General features: G+C 37.9%; 1 protein-coding gene across 1 annotated transcript in view; it reads left to right on the top strand.

The window, feature by feature from the left end:
* The window catches only part of washc4 (WASH complex subunit 4), a 55,197-nt gene that overhangs the window by 2,346 nt on the left and 32,336 nt on the right, over positions 1-20,515 (top strand). Inside the window, exons 2-10 of the mRNA XM_061917803.1 lie at positions 2,393-2,532; positions 3,019-3,072; positions 3,137-3,202; positions 3,835-3,880; positions 3,976-4,043; positions 4,126-4,208; positions 5,333-5,375; positions 5,470-5,573; positions 8,560-8,680. Of these exons, the coding sequence (XP_061773787.1) occupies positions 2,393-2,532; positions 3,019-3,072; positions 3,137-3,202; positions 3,835-3,880; positions 3,976-4,043; positions 4,126-4,208; positions 5,333-5,375; positions 5,470-5,573; positions 8,560-8,680 (725 nt within the window). The remainder of the gene's footprint in view (positions 1-2,392; positions 2,533-3,018; positions 3,073-3,136; positions 3,203-3,834; positions 3,881-3,975; positions 4,044-4,125; positions 4,209-5,332; positions 5,376-5,469; positions 5,574-8,559; positions 8,681-20,515) is intronic.

Here is a 20,515-nt window from a genome sequence, read left to right as displayed (position 1 = left end):
AAAGATTTGTGGATGAGGATAGTGAGAGTGAAGGACTAGAAAAAAGAAAAAAAAAGACAGGGCAGTGCGAGCGATTCAGATGTTATTAGGATAATTCTGGAAAATCCCTTATCTGCCTATTGTGTTACAAGTGTTTTAGTGAGATTATATGGTACCTGAAAGTCGGAGGGGTGTGGTCACGGGTGTAGTGACCGCCGGTGTCTGCGGTGGGAGGAGGTAATAGTCCGTAGCTGCAGGAGGACGCAAGCTCCGCTCATACTTACGGTAAGAGCCGACTTATTACCACCATTTTCTCACCAAAACCTGCCGGTTGACATGTGGTCGGGAACCATGTTCGCTTGATCGCTCTGATCCATAGTAAAGCTTCACCTTCGGGAATTTTAAACAAGGAAACACTGGCTGTGTTTGTGTGGCTAAAGGCAGCCGCAATACACCGCTTCCCACCTCCATCTTTCTACTTTAACTTCTGTATTATTAATTGAACAAATTGCAAAAGATTCAGCAACACAGCTGTCCAGAATACTGTGTAATTATGCGATTAAAGGAGACTACTTATAGCTTGGATCGGGCTGGAAAAAAATGTCCGCTACAACCGGTGACGTCATACGCGTGATCATACTGCGAAGTTTTCAACAGGACACGTCGCGGGAAATTTAAAATTGCAATTTAGTAAACTAAAAAGGCCGTATTGGAATGTGTTGCAATGTTAATATTTTATCATTGATATAGAAACTATCAGACTGTGTGGTCGGTAGTAGTGGGTTTCAGTAGGCCTTTAAGTGCAAGTGCATTCGGTTTTGACTGATCTGGGGCTGCAGTTATTGATAATTTTAGTTATCTATTTGTCCCATCCATACATTTTCTACCTCTTGTTCCTTTTTGGGGTCGCAGGGATGCTGGAGCCTATCTCAGCTTCATTTTAGTGATCTAGTAATTGAAAAAACAATTTCCAGGCTCAATGCCTCTTTGAAGGAAAGTTTATTTTTAGAATTCTTCTGATGACCTTTGTGCTTTTGTCTTATGAATGCACAAAATATTGAAATTGCACTTATACCACGGAAATATCACTCTAGATCAGTGGGTCTCAAATGGGGGTACGTGTACCCCTGGGGGTACTTGAAAGTATGCCAATGGTACGTGATAGTTTTTAAAAATATTCTAAAAGTAGCAACAATTAATAAATCCTTTATAAATATATTTATTGAATAATACCTCAACAAAATATGCATGTAAGTTCATAAACTGTGAAAAAAAATACAACAATGTAATATTCAGTGTTGACAGCTAGATTTTTTATTGAAATGTTCCATAAATATTGATGTTTAAGATTTCATTATTTTTTTGTTGAAGAAATGTTTAGAATTAAGTTCATGTATCCAGATGGATCTCTATTACAATCCCAAAGAGGGCACTTTAAGTTGATGATTACTTCTATGTGTAGAAATCTTTATTTATTATTGAATTACTTGTTTATTTTTCAACAAGTTTTTGTTATTTTTATATATTTTTTTCCAAATAGTTCATGAAAGACCACTACAAATGAGCAATATTTTGCACTGTTATACAACTTGATAAATCAGAAACTGATGACATAGTGCTGTATTTTTCTTTATCTCTTTTTTTTCAACCAAAAATGCTTTGCTCTTATTAGGGTGTACTTGAATTGAAAAAATGTTCACAGGGGGTACATCACTGAAAAAAGGTTGAGAAGCACTGCTCTAGATCACTTATATGGTTTTAAAAATGTAATATAAAGTTATGCAAGGCAAACATAAGATGGTGTTGTTCCGCATTTTATTTGTTGTTAAGTATGCTATCTCCTAATGTGCAGCATAATCGATGTCACGCTATTGTGGAAATGCCAGCTCTGTAAACATTTCATCAAAATGTCTGTGTTCTTTTAAATGATCGCAAAACCTCTCTCTCATCTTCTTTGGGCCCGTTGCTGACTTTCCAACTTGTCCTTGTTTTTCTTTGAGCCATCTTTTTTTAGGTGCAATGCTCTAATGTGTGCAACAATATGCAAATCAAAGCTTTGTTTTAATCAATTTAATCGATGATTCGTTGCAGTCCAAAGTGGTGTTTTTAGTGCATTTGTAAACATTTAAAACATTTGTCATTATTTAGTGTTTTGTGTAAAATTTTGAGATAACTATTATATTTTGTAATAAGCCTGTAACATAATAAAAATTAAAAGTGGAGCAAATATTTTCCGGATGCAGTATATTTGGCTGGTTGAGTATTAGAGATAACAAAAAAATCTTAACCAGCACATGTTGCCTAAGTTCATTTGTGCATCAATATATCTTTGAAACGTTGCTTTAGTAAAAGTTTGAGCCTCTCAGTCTTTGACTCGTCCAACTTAACCAAAATGAAAACTCTCTCTGTACAGAAATACACACAGAAGTTCAACTGAAGAAATATGCCAAGTTTCTGGAGGAGTACACATCACAGCTGAGGGGCATTGAGGAGGCTCTTGATGACTCCATTGGAGATGTTTGGGACTTTACTCTGGACCCCATCGCCCTCAAAGTAAATAAAAAAAACAACTATCACTCTCACAATTCTGAATCTATATACTCTCTACTTTACACAATCTTAACTAGCGTGAAGTATTTGACTACAATTCCACAATAAAATAATGTATTAAAGTATCATGATCTCATGTAAGTCTTCTTTTAGACATCTTGGACTGGATTATCAATGCCGTGGTTGGTAGTCGTCCAGTAGTGAATTCTATTTCCCCCAAAATGCTCCAAGCCACAATTATTCAATAATCAACTCTCCACCTATAAAGATAACTTAATAAATTATGGTGCAGTATTACTGTAAATGAGTGTTTCCAATGCATTTATTTATTTAATGCCCTTGCTCATAAACACATTATAATGGGACTGTCAAAGGTTGTAACTTGCCGTGACGACTCTATACATTGATAGCATCGTGGCTTTGCTTTTTAACATACAGTACTTAATACAAACTTGGTAATTTTTTCATCTGTGTCATTTTGTCCTTCAGCTCCTCCCACATGAACAGTCGTCATTGTTGGAGTTAATTAAAACAGACAATAAGGTAAAGTCAAGATAAGCTGCATGTTCTATTGCGTTTATGCTCTGATTAAATGTTGGGTTTGCAGGTTTTGAACAAAGTGATCACCGTATATGCTGCACTGTGTAGTGAAGTGAAGACGCTCAAGTATGAGGTAAGCAGGTCAGGCATTCTGCGTTTATTCCATCGTGTCTGTCAGGTTCAAACACTGATGCCATCTATTAAACAAGACAAGAAGCAAGGAATTAAACAGAGACAGAATTAAATTTGGCTCAGTTGAGGAGAGACATCTAGACTGTACTCTTTGTACGGTGTCACCATGCTCTGACGAAAGATTGTACGCCTCCTCTTTTATTTGGACTTTCCCTGATTACATGGCAACAGCTGTTACGAAAGGAAGGGGGTCGTAAACAGGCGCTGCCTTTGGCCACAAAACAGTTCAAAGAAAAGGTCGCCTGGAGGGGAGTCTGGTCCTGCTTCCTCTCCGCTTTGTGGTTCTCGGGTCAAGACAAAATATTTCTGTTGATTGCAATACATCAAAAAAACAGAAAACGTTCATGTTGCTTCCCATCCTACACAGTGGAGTTTTACAAGCCTTCTTCTTGGTAGGATCAAAGACAGCTTTTGTCTTCTCACCAGGCACTCATGGCAACACAAAGTTTTGGGATAACTTAGGTACAATTATTCTGACAGTGTCTTCAGTATCTACCAGCAGTCATTCTGTTATATACCGGTACTGTATCATGTTCCAAATGCAATAATATTATTAATCATGTTCCTTTACAGGCAGAAAACAAGTTTTACAATGGCTTATTGTACTATGGAGAGGGAGGTAATCTGCTGGTCATCAGTCTTTTTTTTTTTTTTTAAGTTCATATTGCTTCTGCTCAGCTTAATAAGTAAAGCCCATGTGTGCACTTTTAACAGTCTCAGACTCCAGCGTTGTTGAAGGGGAGTCCCAAATTCAAATGGGCCGAATCATCTCCTTTTTACAGGTAAGAAATAAATGTATTTTCTGTAGAACGAATGTTTGGGGTTTTTTTGCATCATGAGATGACTTCTTATATTGTTTATCAGGAACTGTCCTGCTTTGTGTCAAGATGTTATGAAGTGGTGGTCAACATTGTTCATCAGCTGGCAGCCCTGTACAACAGCAACAAGTGAGTTCCACTAAGAAAAGGTTTGTTGGCTTATTAGTTCATCACTCGGGGTGCCTAAAATGTCCTAAATCATACACAAAGTTTATTATAAAACTAAATAAGTAATGTCACATGATATCTATGTTCACTTTTTCCCTAATTGTCTCAAAGTGCTTTACATTGAGAACTTGACATGGTGGTGGTAAGCTTCGTTAATACCAATGTGGGTGGCACTGGGAGAAAATTGGGTAAAGTGTCTTGCCCAAGGACACAAGGGCACCGACTAGGACGGTGGAAGCTTGCATCGAACAAGGAACCCTCGGATTTCTGGATGGCTGCCCTGCGCCTATGAAATAAATATTAAATATAAATATACTATAAAATAACTGCAACTAATGCATAACAACACAAATGGCCATTCCTGTCATGCTAAATACGAAAAAATAAAGATGTGAGTGCCAGCACTCTAATAAAGAAGGTGAGAAATATTATTGAAAGCAAGTAAAATGTGTCTCTTCCCTCTCAGATCATCGCCATATTTTGTTTAACAAGTATTTAAAAGAAGTAAAAGTGATGTTGAAACTTCTTTTATAAATGATAAATAAATAAATGGGTTGTACTTGTATAGCGCTTTTCTACCTTCAAGGTACTCATAGCGCTTTTTGACACTACTTCCACATTTACCCATTCACACACACATTCACACACTGATGGAGGGAGCTGCCATGCAAGGCGCCAACCAGCACCCATCAGGAGCAAGGGTGAAGTGTCTTGCTCAGGACACAACGGACGTGACGAGGTTGGTTCTAGGTGGGATTTGAACCAGTGACCCTCGGGTTGCGCACGGCCTCTCTCCCACTGCGCCACGCCGTCCCTATAGTTCATTTTTTATATTTATTTGACATGGTTTTCTGCATGAAAAAAGATAATTACTTTTTATAAAATATGTTTTGTGTTAGAATTTTTGGTGGTCTGTAACTGGTTAATTAGATTTACGTTATTTCTTATGGAAGAAATTGATTTGGTTTGTGTAAGAATCTTTGGAAAAGATTACTAACAAAAAGGAGGTCGCACTTCAGTGTAGTAGACCTTGACTATATTGTACCAGTAAAACCCTGACCAATGCATGTTCTGTCATACTTTAGGGGTGCAACAAACATTATTGATTCATCAGGTGTCCATTTCCAGGTGAGTCTTAACGACTTGGTCTTAAGTGGTATTTATCGTTACTGTGTATGTTTAAAAAAAAAAAAAAAAAAAAAAAATTATTTCCCGTCTGCAGATAGTGTATGAGCATCTTGGTGATTTGTTAGTGGTTCTACTCACGCTTGATGAAATCATGGAAAATCATGGCACGCTCAAAGATCACTGGAAGATGTACAAAAGGTGAACATAAAAACACAAATACAAGTATTTTCAGTTAAAGGAATTACAAGAAAGTTCCATGCTTAACCCTTTATGGGGCCGTCAAAGTATGGTTCATCTAGAAAGTATTCAGAGCACTTCACTTTTTCCACATTTTGTTATGTTACAGCCTTATTCTAAAATTGAATAAATACATTTTCTACAGACAATACCCCATAGTGACAATGTGAAAAGTTTTTTTTTTTTTTTTTTAATTTTGCAAACGTTTTAAAAATTTAAACAACTTCACATGTAGACAGCCTCAAATCTTTTTGAACGCAATGCCACAAGCTTTGGGAAGTTTTTCCCATTCCTCATTGCAGCACCTCTAAAGCGCCATCAGGTTGGCTGGGAAGGGTTGGTTTCCTTCCAGGATGTCTCTGTACATTGCTGCATTCATCTTTCCCTCTATCCTGACTTGTCTCCCATGTTCCTGCCGCTGAAAAACATCCCCAAAGCATGATACTGCCACCACCATACTTCACTATTGTGGTGGTAATGGCCTGGTGATGAGCGGTGCCTGGTTTCCTCCAAACATGATGCCTGGCATTCACGCCAAAGACTTCAATCGTTGTGTCATCAGACTAGAGAATTTTGTTTCTCTGGTCTGAGAGTCTTTCAGGTGGATTTAGGCACACTTTTTACTAAAAAAGGGCTTCCGTTGAGGCTTTGTAACATACAGACCTGATTAGTGGATTGCTGCGAAGATTGTTGTCCTTCTGGAAGGTTCTCCTCTCTCCAAGGAGGAATGCTGTTGCTCTTACAGAGTGACCATTGGGTTCTCGATAGCCTCGCTGACTAGACTAAGATAAATGCAGCAATGGACAGAGACATCCTGGATGAAAACCACCACTTACCACCCAACCTGATGGAGCTTGAGTGGTGCTGCAAAGACGAATGGGCGAAAAACTGCCCAAAGATATGTGTGCTAAGCTTGTGGCACAGTGTTCACAAATACTTCAGGCTGTAATTGCTGCCAAAGGTGCATCAGTAAAGTATTGAGGAAAACATGTGAATACTTATGTTAGTTTGTTAGTTTAGTCTTTATTTGAAGGGACAATGCACAGAAATATTAAGCTCAAAGACAGATATGTTCTGTACCAGATTATAGCTAAATAGCTATTTTCCATCGGCAGTCCCTGGCTACCTAAAATAAAGGGATACAAAAATCATGCAATAAAATTATGACAATGAAATCATACCATAGCAAGTAATCAAATTAAAAATAGTCATAAAACGCCCTTTCATGGACACATACTTGATATACAATACAACCACACCTTGTTTACATCATTACACAAAGACCACACATGCTCTTGTTCACATCCGTCATCATTTGGTGACAAACTAGTAAGCATCCTGGATGATGCCAGTCACCCTCTGCATAGCGTTATCAGTAGCCAGAGGAGCCTGTTCAGTGCTAGACTGCTTCATCCCAAGTGCAGGACTAATAGACTCAAGAACTCCTTTGTCCCACACGCCATTAGACTGTACAACTCATCTCTGGGACTGGGGGTACTAGGATGACAGGGGATTCAAAACATTAACAGTGCAATACGTTTTCATAACATGGTCACTACTGCCTACTTTGTCTTGTTATATTCTTATTTTACTGTTATATTGTTATTCCCAGTGTTTTTATTCTTTTTGTAATATTTCTCTATTTTGTTTCCTTTTAAACCCCCATTATTTACTTTTTACTCTTTTTTAAATTGATCTCAACTCCGTACACTGCTGCTGGAATTTCAAATTTCCTGAAGGAACAAATAAAGTACTATCTATCTATCTATCTATTTGTAAAAACCACCATGATTTTAACAGACACCTCACAATTTACAACAAAAGTGCTGTCATGGATAAATATAATACACATTAAGTTGATCTTTCAAACATAGTGCCCACCTTAGTGACCGTGTGAGCAGATTTGATTGCTCCAAAGCCACTTTTTAACTTCAATTGTGAATGAAGAGTAATCTTTTAGACTTTTCAAGTTTGTTGTGAGGTTGTTCCATTCCCTTATTGCTTTATATGAAAAGGCTGATTGTGCAAAATATGTTTTACATCTAAGTACGCTACACTACCCCCTGGTGGAGGCTGGTGTGTTTCTAGTTGTCACAGCAGATGTAAACTGGACAAAGTGCTAAAGTGGCGCTAGTGCAGTGTTATTTAGGATTCGATGGGCCATTCGTATTGATGCTAATCTTTGGATGTTAGCTGAATTTAACAATCTATATTTTGGAGAACTAAACAGTGATGGTGGTGTTGTGGTTTTCGGTCAAGTATTTTGAGCAATTGTTTGTGCAAAATTTCTAATGGCCTCAGTGTCATTTTGCTTGCCCGCGACCAACATGTTATACAATAATAAAAACAAGACCTAATCATTGCATTAAAATAAGTTTGAGCTGCATCCAGAGTTAATGAATTCCTGATACATTTGAACGTTTTTATGCTGTATTTAAGACTCGGGCACCTCTGTTTGAGATGTTTTATGTGCATGTGATTATTTACTTTTTATACATAAATTTACAAATAAAAATAAAATTTCACGTTGTCAATATGGTGTCTGTAGAATTTTGAGGACAAAAAAAATAATGTATTACATTTTGGTATAAGGCTGTAACATTACAAAATGTGGAAAAAGTGAAGTGCTGTGAATACATTCCAAAAGTCATTATGAGACTTGTGTCCTTTTTAAGTTTTTTGGAATAATGATGAATCAGTATAATAATATTTGTCTTCACAATGTAATTAATCTTAGTTTATTACATTTGTTCACTGATTAGCAAATCAAAATGTTCTACCTGATGTATATGGTGGGCTTATATTCTTTAAGCATAGATCATTTCAACCAGTGTTGCATAGTGTGTATGATTATTATGTCTTGATTCAATTCCCTAATGCAAAATATATTACCTTATGTTATTTCCTAATTCTCTAGTCTTTAACTATCTACATGCTACTGTTACAGGTTATTGAAGTCTGTTCACCATAATCCTGGGAAATTTTCAATTGCTAAGGAGAAACTGAAACCATTTGAGAAGCTCTTGCTCAAACTGGAGGGACAGCTGCTGAATGGCATGATACTGCAGGTGACTCGGCTTTCACACTTTTTGTCATACAGTGGGACCCGATTTACTAATTTAATTGGTTCTTCTTGCACAGTATTTGTAAATATATAAGTTCATCTATTGCAGCTAATTTCTCCATAAAAATGTTAACAAAAAAATGTCATCTTTTGGTAAAAGTTTGTACACTTTGAACACAATATAAAGAGCTATACAATACTGTCTAATAAAGAAACATAAAAAGGGGTGATGAATCAACGTTCCCTTTATTAACAAAGCCAAAACAACAATTAGGTAAACTATCCATAATTTGCAGCCACCCTGTCAACACACACACACACACACACACACACACACACTCTGTCACTGGCCCTCTGACAAAACGTCTTAACCGAACCAGACAGGTCGCTACAATGGTTAAGTAAAAAAATTAAATACACTTTAACTTGTTGGTAATCTTGATTGCGTTCAGTGGAAGTGAGGGAGGGCAGTGTTGACAGAGAGAATTTAAGTCCCTACCTTTAGTCAAAAGTGATTTATGACCCCCCATAAAACAATGATTTATGACCCTCAAGGTCAAAGGTCAATGATTTATGAGGGGTCAAGTTCAAAGGTTAATGATTTATGAGGGGTCAAGGTTAAAGGTCAAAGTCAAAGGTCAGGTTCAAATGTCAGGTTCAAATGTCAAGGTCAAGTGGGTGTGGCTTACCCGGAAGAGGGTGGAGTTAAGACCTGCGGTGGGAGTGGTTAAACCAGGAAGAGGGTGGAGTTTTAAACAGAAAGAGGGCAGAGTTAAGACCTGCGGTGGGAGTGGTTAAACCAGGAAGAGGGTGGAGTTAAGACCTGACAGGGAACAGAGGAGGGTTCAGTTTTTTTAAGAAAGCAATGTCATCTGAGCAGCATGTGACCATATATTTGATAGTTTAAATGTTTACGATCGTTTGAAACAACTTCCAGATTTCGATGTATTGATGGCTGGGAATGTTACGTGTGGAGATGTGGACACGCACGCACTTCACACACACACACACACACACACACACACACACACACACACACACACACACGTAGAGGAGGGGTACAAAAGGGCGGTGTAAGGCTTAGTCATTATTTGGAGCTTTATACGTTAGCGTAAAGACTTTGTTCGATTCGGTCATGATTAGTGAAACGCCTGTGTCGATTTATAAAAATAATAAAACTTACATTGACGCTCCGCAAAAAAGTCGAGTGTTTCTAAATCGTATTCAGATGCCGCCGACCGAGTCTTTGCGTGAGAAATGGGATTTGGAAGGGTTAGGGATGGAGGGATCTTTTGGATTTGTATTCAGATACGAAATGGGTGATATCTGCTTATTTCAGCTAAAAGAAAGAAGAGACGGAAGCCCTTTCTCGATATTTTCATCGTTATCTATCGTGGATTGGGAAGTTTTTGGTGGACACGCACACACACGCACACACGCACACACGCACACACGCACACACGCACACACGCACACACACACACACACACACACACACACACACACACACACACACACACACACACACACACACACACACACATTCGTACGCACTGAAACAACTTCCGTACCTCACGAAAACATATTTAAACAGATGGAAAAAACTATCGCAGAACACAGTGTCACGTAGCAACTGGTCTTTACGGTCGTTTGAATCAACAGGTCAGTTTGGGGGACAAAAGGAGGGTTCAGTTTTTACTGACTTCCCATCTGACAGTTTAAATGTTTATGACCGTTTGAATCAACAGGACACGCACGCACACACACACACACGCACGCACACACACACACACACACACACACATACACACACACACACACGCACACACACACACACACACACACACACACACACACCATTACCTCTGCTTTACCATGTTATTAGACATTGGTTTAACTCCATTTAAGCATTTAAACGTTAAAAGCATTGCACTTGTACGACGATGTAATACCTTTTTTTTTTTTAACAGCCGATGACGACGAAGTGAAAGACGATGAACTTTGCTTAAACGGTCTTACAAAGTTGGAAGATGATTTTCGAGGTGTGTTTAAACCTTCAAATTATTTAATATTATGTGTATTCATTATTTAGTTTCATAGAGGATTTGCCGTAAGATCCTAACGCGATCGTTTTAACACAATCGCAGTCTGGTGAGTCAAATGATTCTCATTTTACAAGAAAAAAAACATGCGGTATACGATACATATATACATATATTTACTTACAGATTTTCCGTTTACATCTCTTGCTCACTGGTCTCCCTTAAAGCTGGCGGGTCCGTCAACGGCCGTTCCAGGCAGAGGAGAAGGCTTGATTGCGCCAAAGACTCCAGACATCGAATCCTTGCTCCGAGGGGAAATCATCGAAAACGACGGTGAATGTCCGACAGGCACCCGCTGTAAGTTTTTCTCGTTTTCTGTAAGCTTTTTAAGATTCTCAGGAGCTTTAAAGAGCTCCTCTCATTCCAATGTCTTTCGCTCAAATGAATTTCGCGCCTAAGGGGAATGGGCGGGGACTGATTCCGGAGGTGGGCGGTTGTTTCCGCCAAGCAACCTTCTGGTTGAAATGGAGTGTGGATCAAGATGGATCCCTACTCTATATTCTTTTATTTAACCCAATGTTTTTTAAATACGTGTATAATGCTTTATATCCTATGTGTTGTGAATTCCATCCTACAATATCTTCCAAGGAACCCAAAGAAATGTTACCACACCTCCCGCTTTATTTATTCTATAGATTGCCTGAACTATTTCATAAACTAAATCTTGTCTTGTTTCTGATGCTATGTTTTTTATGCTCATCAATGCACTGTTGGACTGCGAGCACACAACTACTTTCCTTGCTTTGTTTTCCTCTATCCAGTTAACTGCCATATAAATTGCTACCAATTCCCCCGTAAAAACAGATAGTTTATCACTGATTATTTTATTTAATACTATGTTTCCTTGTGGGATAACTGCTACAGCTCTTACCTTTATTTTTTTTTATATAGTTTTTGATGCATCCGTATATATCATATCTCAATCCATTTTTCTATCCGGTAACTATTTAAATTTCTATTCTTTAGTAATTGCATGTTTTCTTTTGGGTTATCAAACATCCACGGTGGTATTGCAGGCATTGGTACTGTAGGACTAACTTTAATATTGTCAATTTTAACTTTATTACATATGTCTCCTATAATCCACCCAAAACTATTCTTTTTTGTTTTCTCTTTTTCTTGGCAGATTGGTAGCACTGGACAAGTCGGATATCCTTGCTTGGATCCTTTTAAAGTTGCCCGATAAACTGCTGAGAGTTGATCTCTCCTCTTGTCCAAAGGTTTTTCGTTCATTTTTACTTGTAATACTGGCACTAGGGTTGACGTAGTAGCTCCACAACATAACCTTAAAGCCTGTGACTGGATCCGGTCTATTTTCCCAAGTCATGTTTTTGAAGCAGATTGGTAAATAATGCATCCGTAATCAATAACAGATGGAATTAAAGTTATAAATATATACATGTATTGTTTTCAACGTTAACCTATCAGCCCCCCAATCATTACCCCTCAAAGACCTCATTATATTTAACACCTTTTTACTTTTTCCCCTATTTTTTTATTTTCCGGAAGGAACACTCCTGAAGGAATAAATAAAGTACTATCTAATCTAATCTAATCAAATCTATTTTGCTGATGTGGGTTGACTAGTTCATATTTTTATCAAACCATATTCCTAAATATTTAAATACTTGTACCTCTTCTATATTTTCACCTTAGAGTTTTTATTTGGAGCTTGTTTTGTACTTTTGTCTTTGTAAAATGTATGACTTTTGTCTTTCCAACAGAGAATCTTAAACCTCAAGCCGTTCCCCAGTCTTGAACATTATTTACCACTTTGTTAGTTTTTTGATTATTTCTTTTGACTCTAAATAATATACTAGTCTTTCATTAATCTTTTTTTTTTTTCCATTACTTTTCCCCAAATTTATAATTTCCTGCCTCTTCCGGGTCTTACCCTGACTTGCATATTGGAATTGTTACCGCTAATTTTCCCCTCTGCCGGTCATTCTCCTTCTTCATATATCCTGTCATATCATTTCAAGACCACTTCTTTGACGATGCCACCTAAGTTTTTGATCATTTGATAACCCGCTAGGTCTTTCCCCGGTGACGTATTTTTAACCTTTTTCAAAATTCGAACCATTTCATTCAAAGAAAATGTCATATCCATAGTGTTGGTAAAGCTATTAACGTTGTCTTCCATCATTTCCCCAATATTTAAACTCATTGTTTTTTCTCTCTTTTGTTTTTCCACATTTCTCAAATTATCATTACTGTGCACTTCAACAAATGTTTTTGCTAAAGGTTCTGCTGTTTCTTTACCCGTGACTACATCTTCTTTGATAAATGTGGCACATCATCCTCTTTACCCTTCATTCCTATCTTTACGAATCGTTATATATCCTTTTATTATAAAGTTTAATTTTGGCTTCAGCCCTGTTTCTTGAATACAAATTATACGTGGTTTAGTTTTCATATTTTTAATATATCCCTTTAATTCATGTTCGGTTGCTATCAAACTTCTGGCATTCCACCGGACAATTAACAGGGTGTTGGAATGTGGTGACATGACTCCGTCACGTCTACTCTCCGTAGTACAGCTTGCACCCGGTACCAAGATAGTTCTTTCAACAACTTTGATGCTGCTTTGACAATTATTTTGATCTTCTCAGTCTTATTTTTACTTTCATTTTGTATCAAAGCTGAGTTGTGCTCTCTGGTTTATTTTGCAAATGAACCGACAGAACATGATCATGTACAAGACTCGCCTACCCACAATGCACTGCAGCCCAACGCTCCTGGTCGGATGTTTTTTCGGGGTTCATGGAGAGATGCGGTAAAGAGTGGTAGCCAAGACACACGGTCACACACGGTCACACACGGTCACACACGGTCACACTCGGCAATTATTTTGACCTGGGGAGCAGATATAGAGGAAAAAATGTGTCTGGGGGGGCCGGGATATCTGATTTTCAGGTACAAAAAACTTCACAATGACACAAAATAAACACAACAGTTAAACCTCACACTAAAAACAAGACATTGACTTGTACGTTCAAAAGACAGAATAGAACAAGTCAAGACATGCAATGCCATCTACAAAATGTTATGTAAATGTTAGTCATTACACACGCGGCTATGGTTTTGATGTATTTGTTACAGACATGTTTACGTCAAGTAACATCACATGGTTCCATTTGCACCTTTCAACAAATCTGAAAAGGAATATTAAGAAGTAAAACTTATATTTAATCCTACCTCTTCTCCGAGCACACGGTGACCGTACATACGGGTCGAAAAATGTTGACCTAATTCAGCATTTCTCAAAGTGTGGGGAATAGAGACATGACAGGTGGGGCTCGAGGAAAGGGAGGAAATTTTTTATTTTTGATTTTTTTTTTACTATGCTTTCATTTTCTATACACACTGTAAATCACTTTGTGATTCTGTCTGTGAAATCCGCCGTATAAATAAATGTAAATTACTTATTTTTCCTGTAGGCTTTAAATTTCTCGGCAGGAGCGAAAGTTTGACAGACATAGCAACAGTAACTTTTGCAGGCAGGGCTAAGAGGAACAAACTTTCGCGCGGATGGGTAGCAGGCTAATGTGCGAACCACAATTACACAAAATGGATACATTTGCAACTCGCACCTCAAAGGTCTGCGGAGAAACAAAAATATGACGGGTCTAATCAACCAAAAAGTCAACCTAAAAGAAAATATGGCGAAGGGTATCTTGCTCTTGGATTCACGGCAGCGGAGGTGGGGGCAGAGGAGAGACCCCTGTGTGTTCTTTGTCTAAAACGGCTAGCAGCAGACAGCCTGAGACCCAACAAAGCAAAGAGACAACTCGAGACCACACATGATGTCCAATAAATTGTTTTGTTGGGGCGATGGGGGTAGGTGGGCCTTGAGTCTAAAGTGGTGATGACAGAAAAAAAAAAAAGTTTGAGAAGCCCTGACCTAATTGTACGGATCTCACTTTAAACGGCAAACCGATCATTTAAATGTTTTCACTTTGAATATGAAACGAGGAGTAAAATGTACAATATTATCAATTATTTCACAAGGACATGTTTTAAGGATATTGTACAGTATAATTAAATCTAAAATGAATGTGATCACTTTCAGGATCATTTTATTTTTAGCCAGTAAACAACTGTTATGTACTTTTGAATCGGGTTTTCCCCTTTAAATAACAAAAATTATAGAATTTTACAATATTCATTATTATTAAATATTAAATGTGCCAACTAGTTTTACGGCATACATCATCCCCCCTTTACCCATTTGTTAAAAAGACGAAAGTTGATGCGAACGCCTACGTGCTGTCAGAAAACTAAAAGAAGAAGAATGCCTTTGTGCAATTACTGCTAATAAATCAATCAATAAAATGAATCAGTCAAATAGTACAGGCAACTTCGTTAGCATGGAGCCACAGACAATTTCATTCAAAAAGTCCCAATTGCTAACATAAAGATACAACAACAAATAAAGGCAAAGAAGGCCTAGTAGGTAATTACAACAACAGACAAAGTATTAAAAATGTCGGTCCAATAACTGCACAGGGATGGGCAGAGCCAAAACATGTGTAGCAAGTAAGCTGGAGACTGTTGACACTGAAATAAGGCTATATGTGGCACAGATACAAGATTTATAAACTCTACTTAAACCCCCACTTAAGAACTTTCAGTTTTGGTTTATATTGGCCGCACCAGTGAACCAAAGCGATGGCGTTTTCCCAAAAGGAAAACCACATTTACCATGAGGACTAGCGCATATAGCGTCAAACTGACACGATAATGCCACAATGATTCTGTATTACTGAACTTTCCACAGTTTTCTACCACTTATTGGGGACGTGGGGGTCGCTGGCGCCTATCTCAGCTACAATCGGGTGGAAGGAGGTGTACACCCTGAACAAGTCGCCCCCTCATTGCAGGGTTAACATAGATAGACGGACAACATTCACACCAACCTACATATTTTACTCAAACCTTATATTTGCAGTTTGAAGTCACTGCATTGTTTTTTCCTTGTACAGTTCTTTTGAGTTTGTTGCGTGGTTGGTCAGTGTGGAACTGCAAAGTATCGCGCTGGTGGGTATTTATTGCTACCACACAAATTTCCAGTAGCTAAAATTTGTATTATTATTCTGATTTGAGCATTGAAAGTCACTTACTAGTTTAGCAGGAACAGATCCAAAGCAGCATTGGTCTAAAATCTCTTGTCTTTTGACCTCACGCAAGTTAGTGAAAGTCGTGCCATTGTTGATCCTTGATTGTCCCTCCCTTTTTTTTTTTTTTGAAAACCCGATTCAAAAGTACATAACAGTTGTTTACTGGCTAAAAATAAAATGATCCTGAAAGTGATCACATTCATTTTAGATTTAATGATACTGTACAATATCCTTAAAACATGTCCTTGTGAAATAATTGATAATATTGTACATTTTACTCCTCGTTTCATATTCAAAGTGAAAACATTTAAATGATCGGTTTGCCGTTTAAAGTGAGATCCGTACAATTAGGTCAGGGCTTCTCAAACTTTTTTTTTTTCTGTCATCAGCACTTTAGACTCAAGGCCCACCTACCCCCATCGCCCCAACAAAACAATTTATTGGACATCATGTGTGGTCTCGAGTTGTCTCTTTGCTTTGTTGGGTCTCAGGCTGTCTGCTACTAGCCGTTTTAGACAAAGAACACACAGGGGTCTCTCCTCTGCCCCCACCTCCGCTGCCGTGAATCCAAGAGCAAGATACCCTTCGCCATATTTTCTTTTAGGTTGACTTTTTGGTTGATTAGACCCGTCATATTTTTGTTTCTCCGCAGACCTTTGAGGTGCGAGTTGCAAATGTATCCATTTTGTGTAATTGTGGTTCGCACATTAGCCTGCTACCCATCCGCGCGAAAGTTTGTTCCTCTTAGCCCTGCCTGCAAAAGTTACTGTTGCTATGTCTGTCAAACTTTCGCTCCTGCCGAGAAATTTAAAGCCTACAGGAAAAATAAGTAATTTACATTTATTTATACGGCGGATTTCACAGACAGAATCACAAAGTGATTTACAGTGTGTATAGAAAATGAAAGCATAGTAAAAAAAATAAAAATAAAAATGTCCTCCCTTTCCTCGCGCCCCACCTGTCATGTCTCTATTCCCCACACTTTGAGAAATGCTGAATTAGGTCAACATTTTTCGACCCGTATGTACGGTCACCGTGTGCTCGGAGAAGAGGTAGGATTAAATATAAGTTTTACTTCTTAATATTCCTTTTCAGATTTGTTGAAAGGTGCAAATGGAACCATGTGATGTTACTTGACGTAAACATGTCTGTAACAAATACATCAAAACCATAGCCGCGTGTGTAATGACTAACATTTACATAACATTTTGTAGATGGCATTGCATGTCTTGACTTGTTCTATTCTGTCTTTTGAACGTACAAGTCAATGTCTTGTTTTTAGTGTGAGGTTTAACTGTTGTGTTTATTTTGTGTCATTGTGAAGTTTTTTGTACCTGAAAATCAGATATCCCGGCCCCCCAGACACATTTTTTCCTCTATATCTGCTCCCCAGGTCAAAATAATTGCCGAGTGTGACCGTGTGTGACCGTGTGTGACCGTGTGTGACCGTGTGTCTTGGCTACCACTCTTTACCGCATCTCTCCATGAACCCCGAAAAAACATCCGACCAGGAGCGTTGGGCTGCAGTGCATTGTGGGTAGGCGAGTCTTGTACATGATCATGTTCTGTCGGTTCATTTGCAAAATAAACCAGAGAGCACAACTCAGCTTTGATACAAAATGAAAGTAAAAATAAGACTGAGAAGATCAAAATAATTGTCAAAGCAGCATCAAAGTTGTTGAAAGAACTATCTTGGTACCGGGTGCAAGCTGTACTACGGAGAGTAGACGTGACGGAGTCATGTCACCACATTCCAACACCCTGTTAATTGTCCGGTGGAATGCCAGAAGTTTGATAGCAACCGAACATGAATTAAAGGGATATATTAAAAATATGAAAACTAAACCACGTATAATTTGTATTCAAGAAACAGGGCTGAAGCCAAAATTAAACTTTATAATAAAAGGATATATAACGATTCGTAAAGATAGGAATGAAGGGTAAAGAGGATGATGTGCCACATTTATCAAAGAAGATGTAGTCACGGGTAAAGAAACAGCAGAACCTTTAGCAAAAACATTTGTTGAAGTGCACAGTAATGATAATTTGAGAAATGTGGAAAAACAAAAGAGAGAAAAAACAATGAGTTTAAATATTGGGGAAATGATGGAAGACAACGTTAATAGCTTTACCAACACTATGGATATGACATTTTCTTTGAATGAAATGGTTCGAATTTTGAAAAAGGTTAAAAATACGTCACCGGGGAAAGACCTAGCGGGTTATCAAATGATCAAAAACTTAGGTGGCATCGTCAAAGAAGTGGTCTTGAAATGATATGACAGGATATATGAAGAAGGAGAATGACCGGCAGAGGGGAAAATTAGCGGTAACAATTCCAATATGCAAGTCAGGGTAAGACCCGGAAGAGGCAGGAAATTATAAATTTGGGGAAAAGTAATGGAAAAAAAAAAAAGATTAATGAAAGACTAGTATATTATTTAGAGTCAAAAGAAATAATCAAAAAACTAACAAAGTGGTAAATAATGTTCAAGACTGGGGAACGGCTTGAGGTTTAAGATTCTCTGTTGGAAAGACAAAAGTCATACATTTTACAAAGACAAAAGTACAAAACAAGCTCCAAATAAAAACTCTAAGGTGAAAATATAGAAGAGGTACAAGTATTTAAATATTTAGGAATATGGTTTGATAAAAATATGAACTAGTCAACCCACATCAGCAAAATAGATTTGATTAGATTAGATTAGATAGTACTTTATTTATTCCTTCAGGAGTGTTCCTTCCGGAAAATAAAAAAATAGGGGAAAAAGTAAAAAGGTGTTAAATATAATGAGGTCTTTGAGGGGTAATGATTGGGGGGCTGATAGGTTAACGTTGAAAACAATACATGTATATATTTATAACTTTAATTCCATCTGTTATTGATTACGGATGCATTATTTACCAATCTGCTTCAAAAACATGACTTGGGAAAATAGACCGGATCCAGTCACAGGCTTTAAGGTTATGTTGTGGAGCTACTACATCAACCCTAGTGCCAGTATTACAAGTAAAAATGAACGAAAAACCTTTGGACAAGAGGAGAGATCAACTCTCAGCAGTTTATCGGGCAACTTTAAAAGGATCCAAGCAAGGATATCCGACTTGTCCAGTGCTACCAATCTGCCAAGAAAAAGAGAAAACAAAAAAGAATAGTTTTGGGTGGATTATAGGAGACATATGTAATAAAGTTAAAATTGACAATATTAAAGTTAGTCCTACAGTACCAATGCCTGCAATACCACCGTGGATGTTTGATAACCCAAAAGAAAACATGCAATTACTAAAGAATAGAAATTTAAATAGTTACCGGATAGAAAAATGGATTGAGATATGATATATACGGATGCATCAAAAACTATATAAAAAAAAATAAAGGTAAGAGCTGTAGCAGTTATCCCACAAGGAAACATAGTATTAAATAAAATAATCAGTGATAAACTATCTGTTTTTACGGGGGAATTGGTAGCAATTTATATGGCAGTTAACTGGATAGAGGAAAACAAAGCAAGGAAAGTAGTTGTGTGCTCGCAGTCCAACAGTGCATTGATGAGCATAAAAAACATAGCATCAGAAACAAGACAAGATTTAGTTTATGAAATAGTTCAGGCAATCTATAGAATAAATAAAGCGGGAGGTGTGGTAACATTTCTTTGGGTTCCTTGGAAGATATTGTAGGATGGAATTCACAACACATAGGATATAAAGCATTATACACGTATTTAAAAAACATTGGGTTAAATAAAAGAATATAGAGTAGGGATCCATCTTGATCCACACTCCATTTCAACCAGAAGGTTGCTTGGCGGAAACAACCGCCCACCTCCGGAATCAGTCCCCGCCCATTCCCCTTAGGCGCGAAATTCATTTGAGCGAAAGACATTGGAATGAGAGGAGCTCTTTAAAGCTCCTGAGAATCTTAAAAAGCTTACAGAAAACGAGAAAAACTTACAGCGGGTGCCTGTCGGACATTCACCGTCGTTTTCGATGATTTCCCCTCGGAGCAAGGATTCGATGTCTGGAGTCTTTGGCGCAATCAAGCCTTCTCCTCTGCCTGGAACGGCCGTTGACGGACCCGCCAGCTTTAAGGGAGACCAGTGAGCAAGAGATGTAAACGGAAAATCTGTAAGTAAATATATGTATATATGTATCGTATACCGCATGTTTTTTTCTTGTAAAATGAGAATCATTTGACTCACCAGACTGCGATTGTGTTAAAACGATCGCGTTAGGATCTTACGGCAAATCCTCTATGAAACTAAATAATGAATACACATAATATTAAATAATTTGAAGGTTTAAACACACCTCGAAAATCATCTTCCAACTTTGTAAGACCGTTTAAGCAAAGTTCATCGTCTTTCACTTCGTCGTCATCGGCTGTTAAAAAAAAAAAAGGTATTACATCGTCGTACAAGTGCAATGCTTTTAACGTTTAAATGCTTAAATGGAGTTAAACCAATGTCTAATAACATGGTAAAGCAGAGGTAATGGTGTGTGTGTGTGTGTGTGTGTGTGTGTGTGTGTGTGCGTGTGTGTGTGTGTGTATGTGTGTGTGTGTGTGTGTGTGTGCGTGCGTGTGTGTGTGTGTGCGTGCGTGTCCTGTTGATTCAAACG

Source organism: Nerophis ophidion, linkage group LG12 (genome assembly GCF_033978795.1).
Source record: "Nerophis ophidion isolate RoL-2023_Sa linkage group LG12, RoL_Noph_v1.0, whole genome shotgun sequence".
NCBI classification, from domain to species: Eukaryota; Metazoa; Chordata; class Actinopteri; order Syngnathiformes; family Syngnathidae; genus Nerophis; species Nerophis ophidion.
The sequence above is the reverse complement of the archived record's forward strand: the minus strand, read 5'-3'. Positions and strand labels throughout refer to the sequence as shown.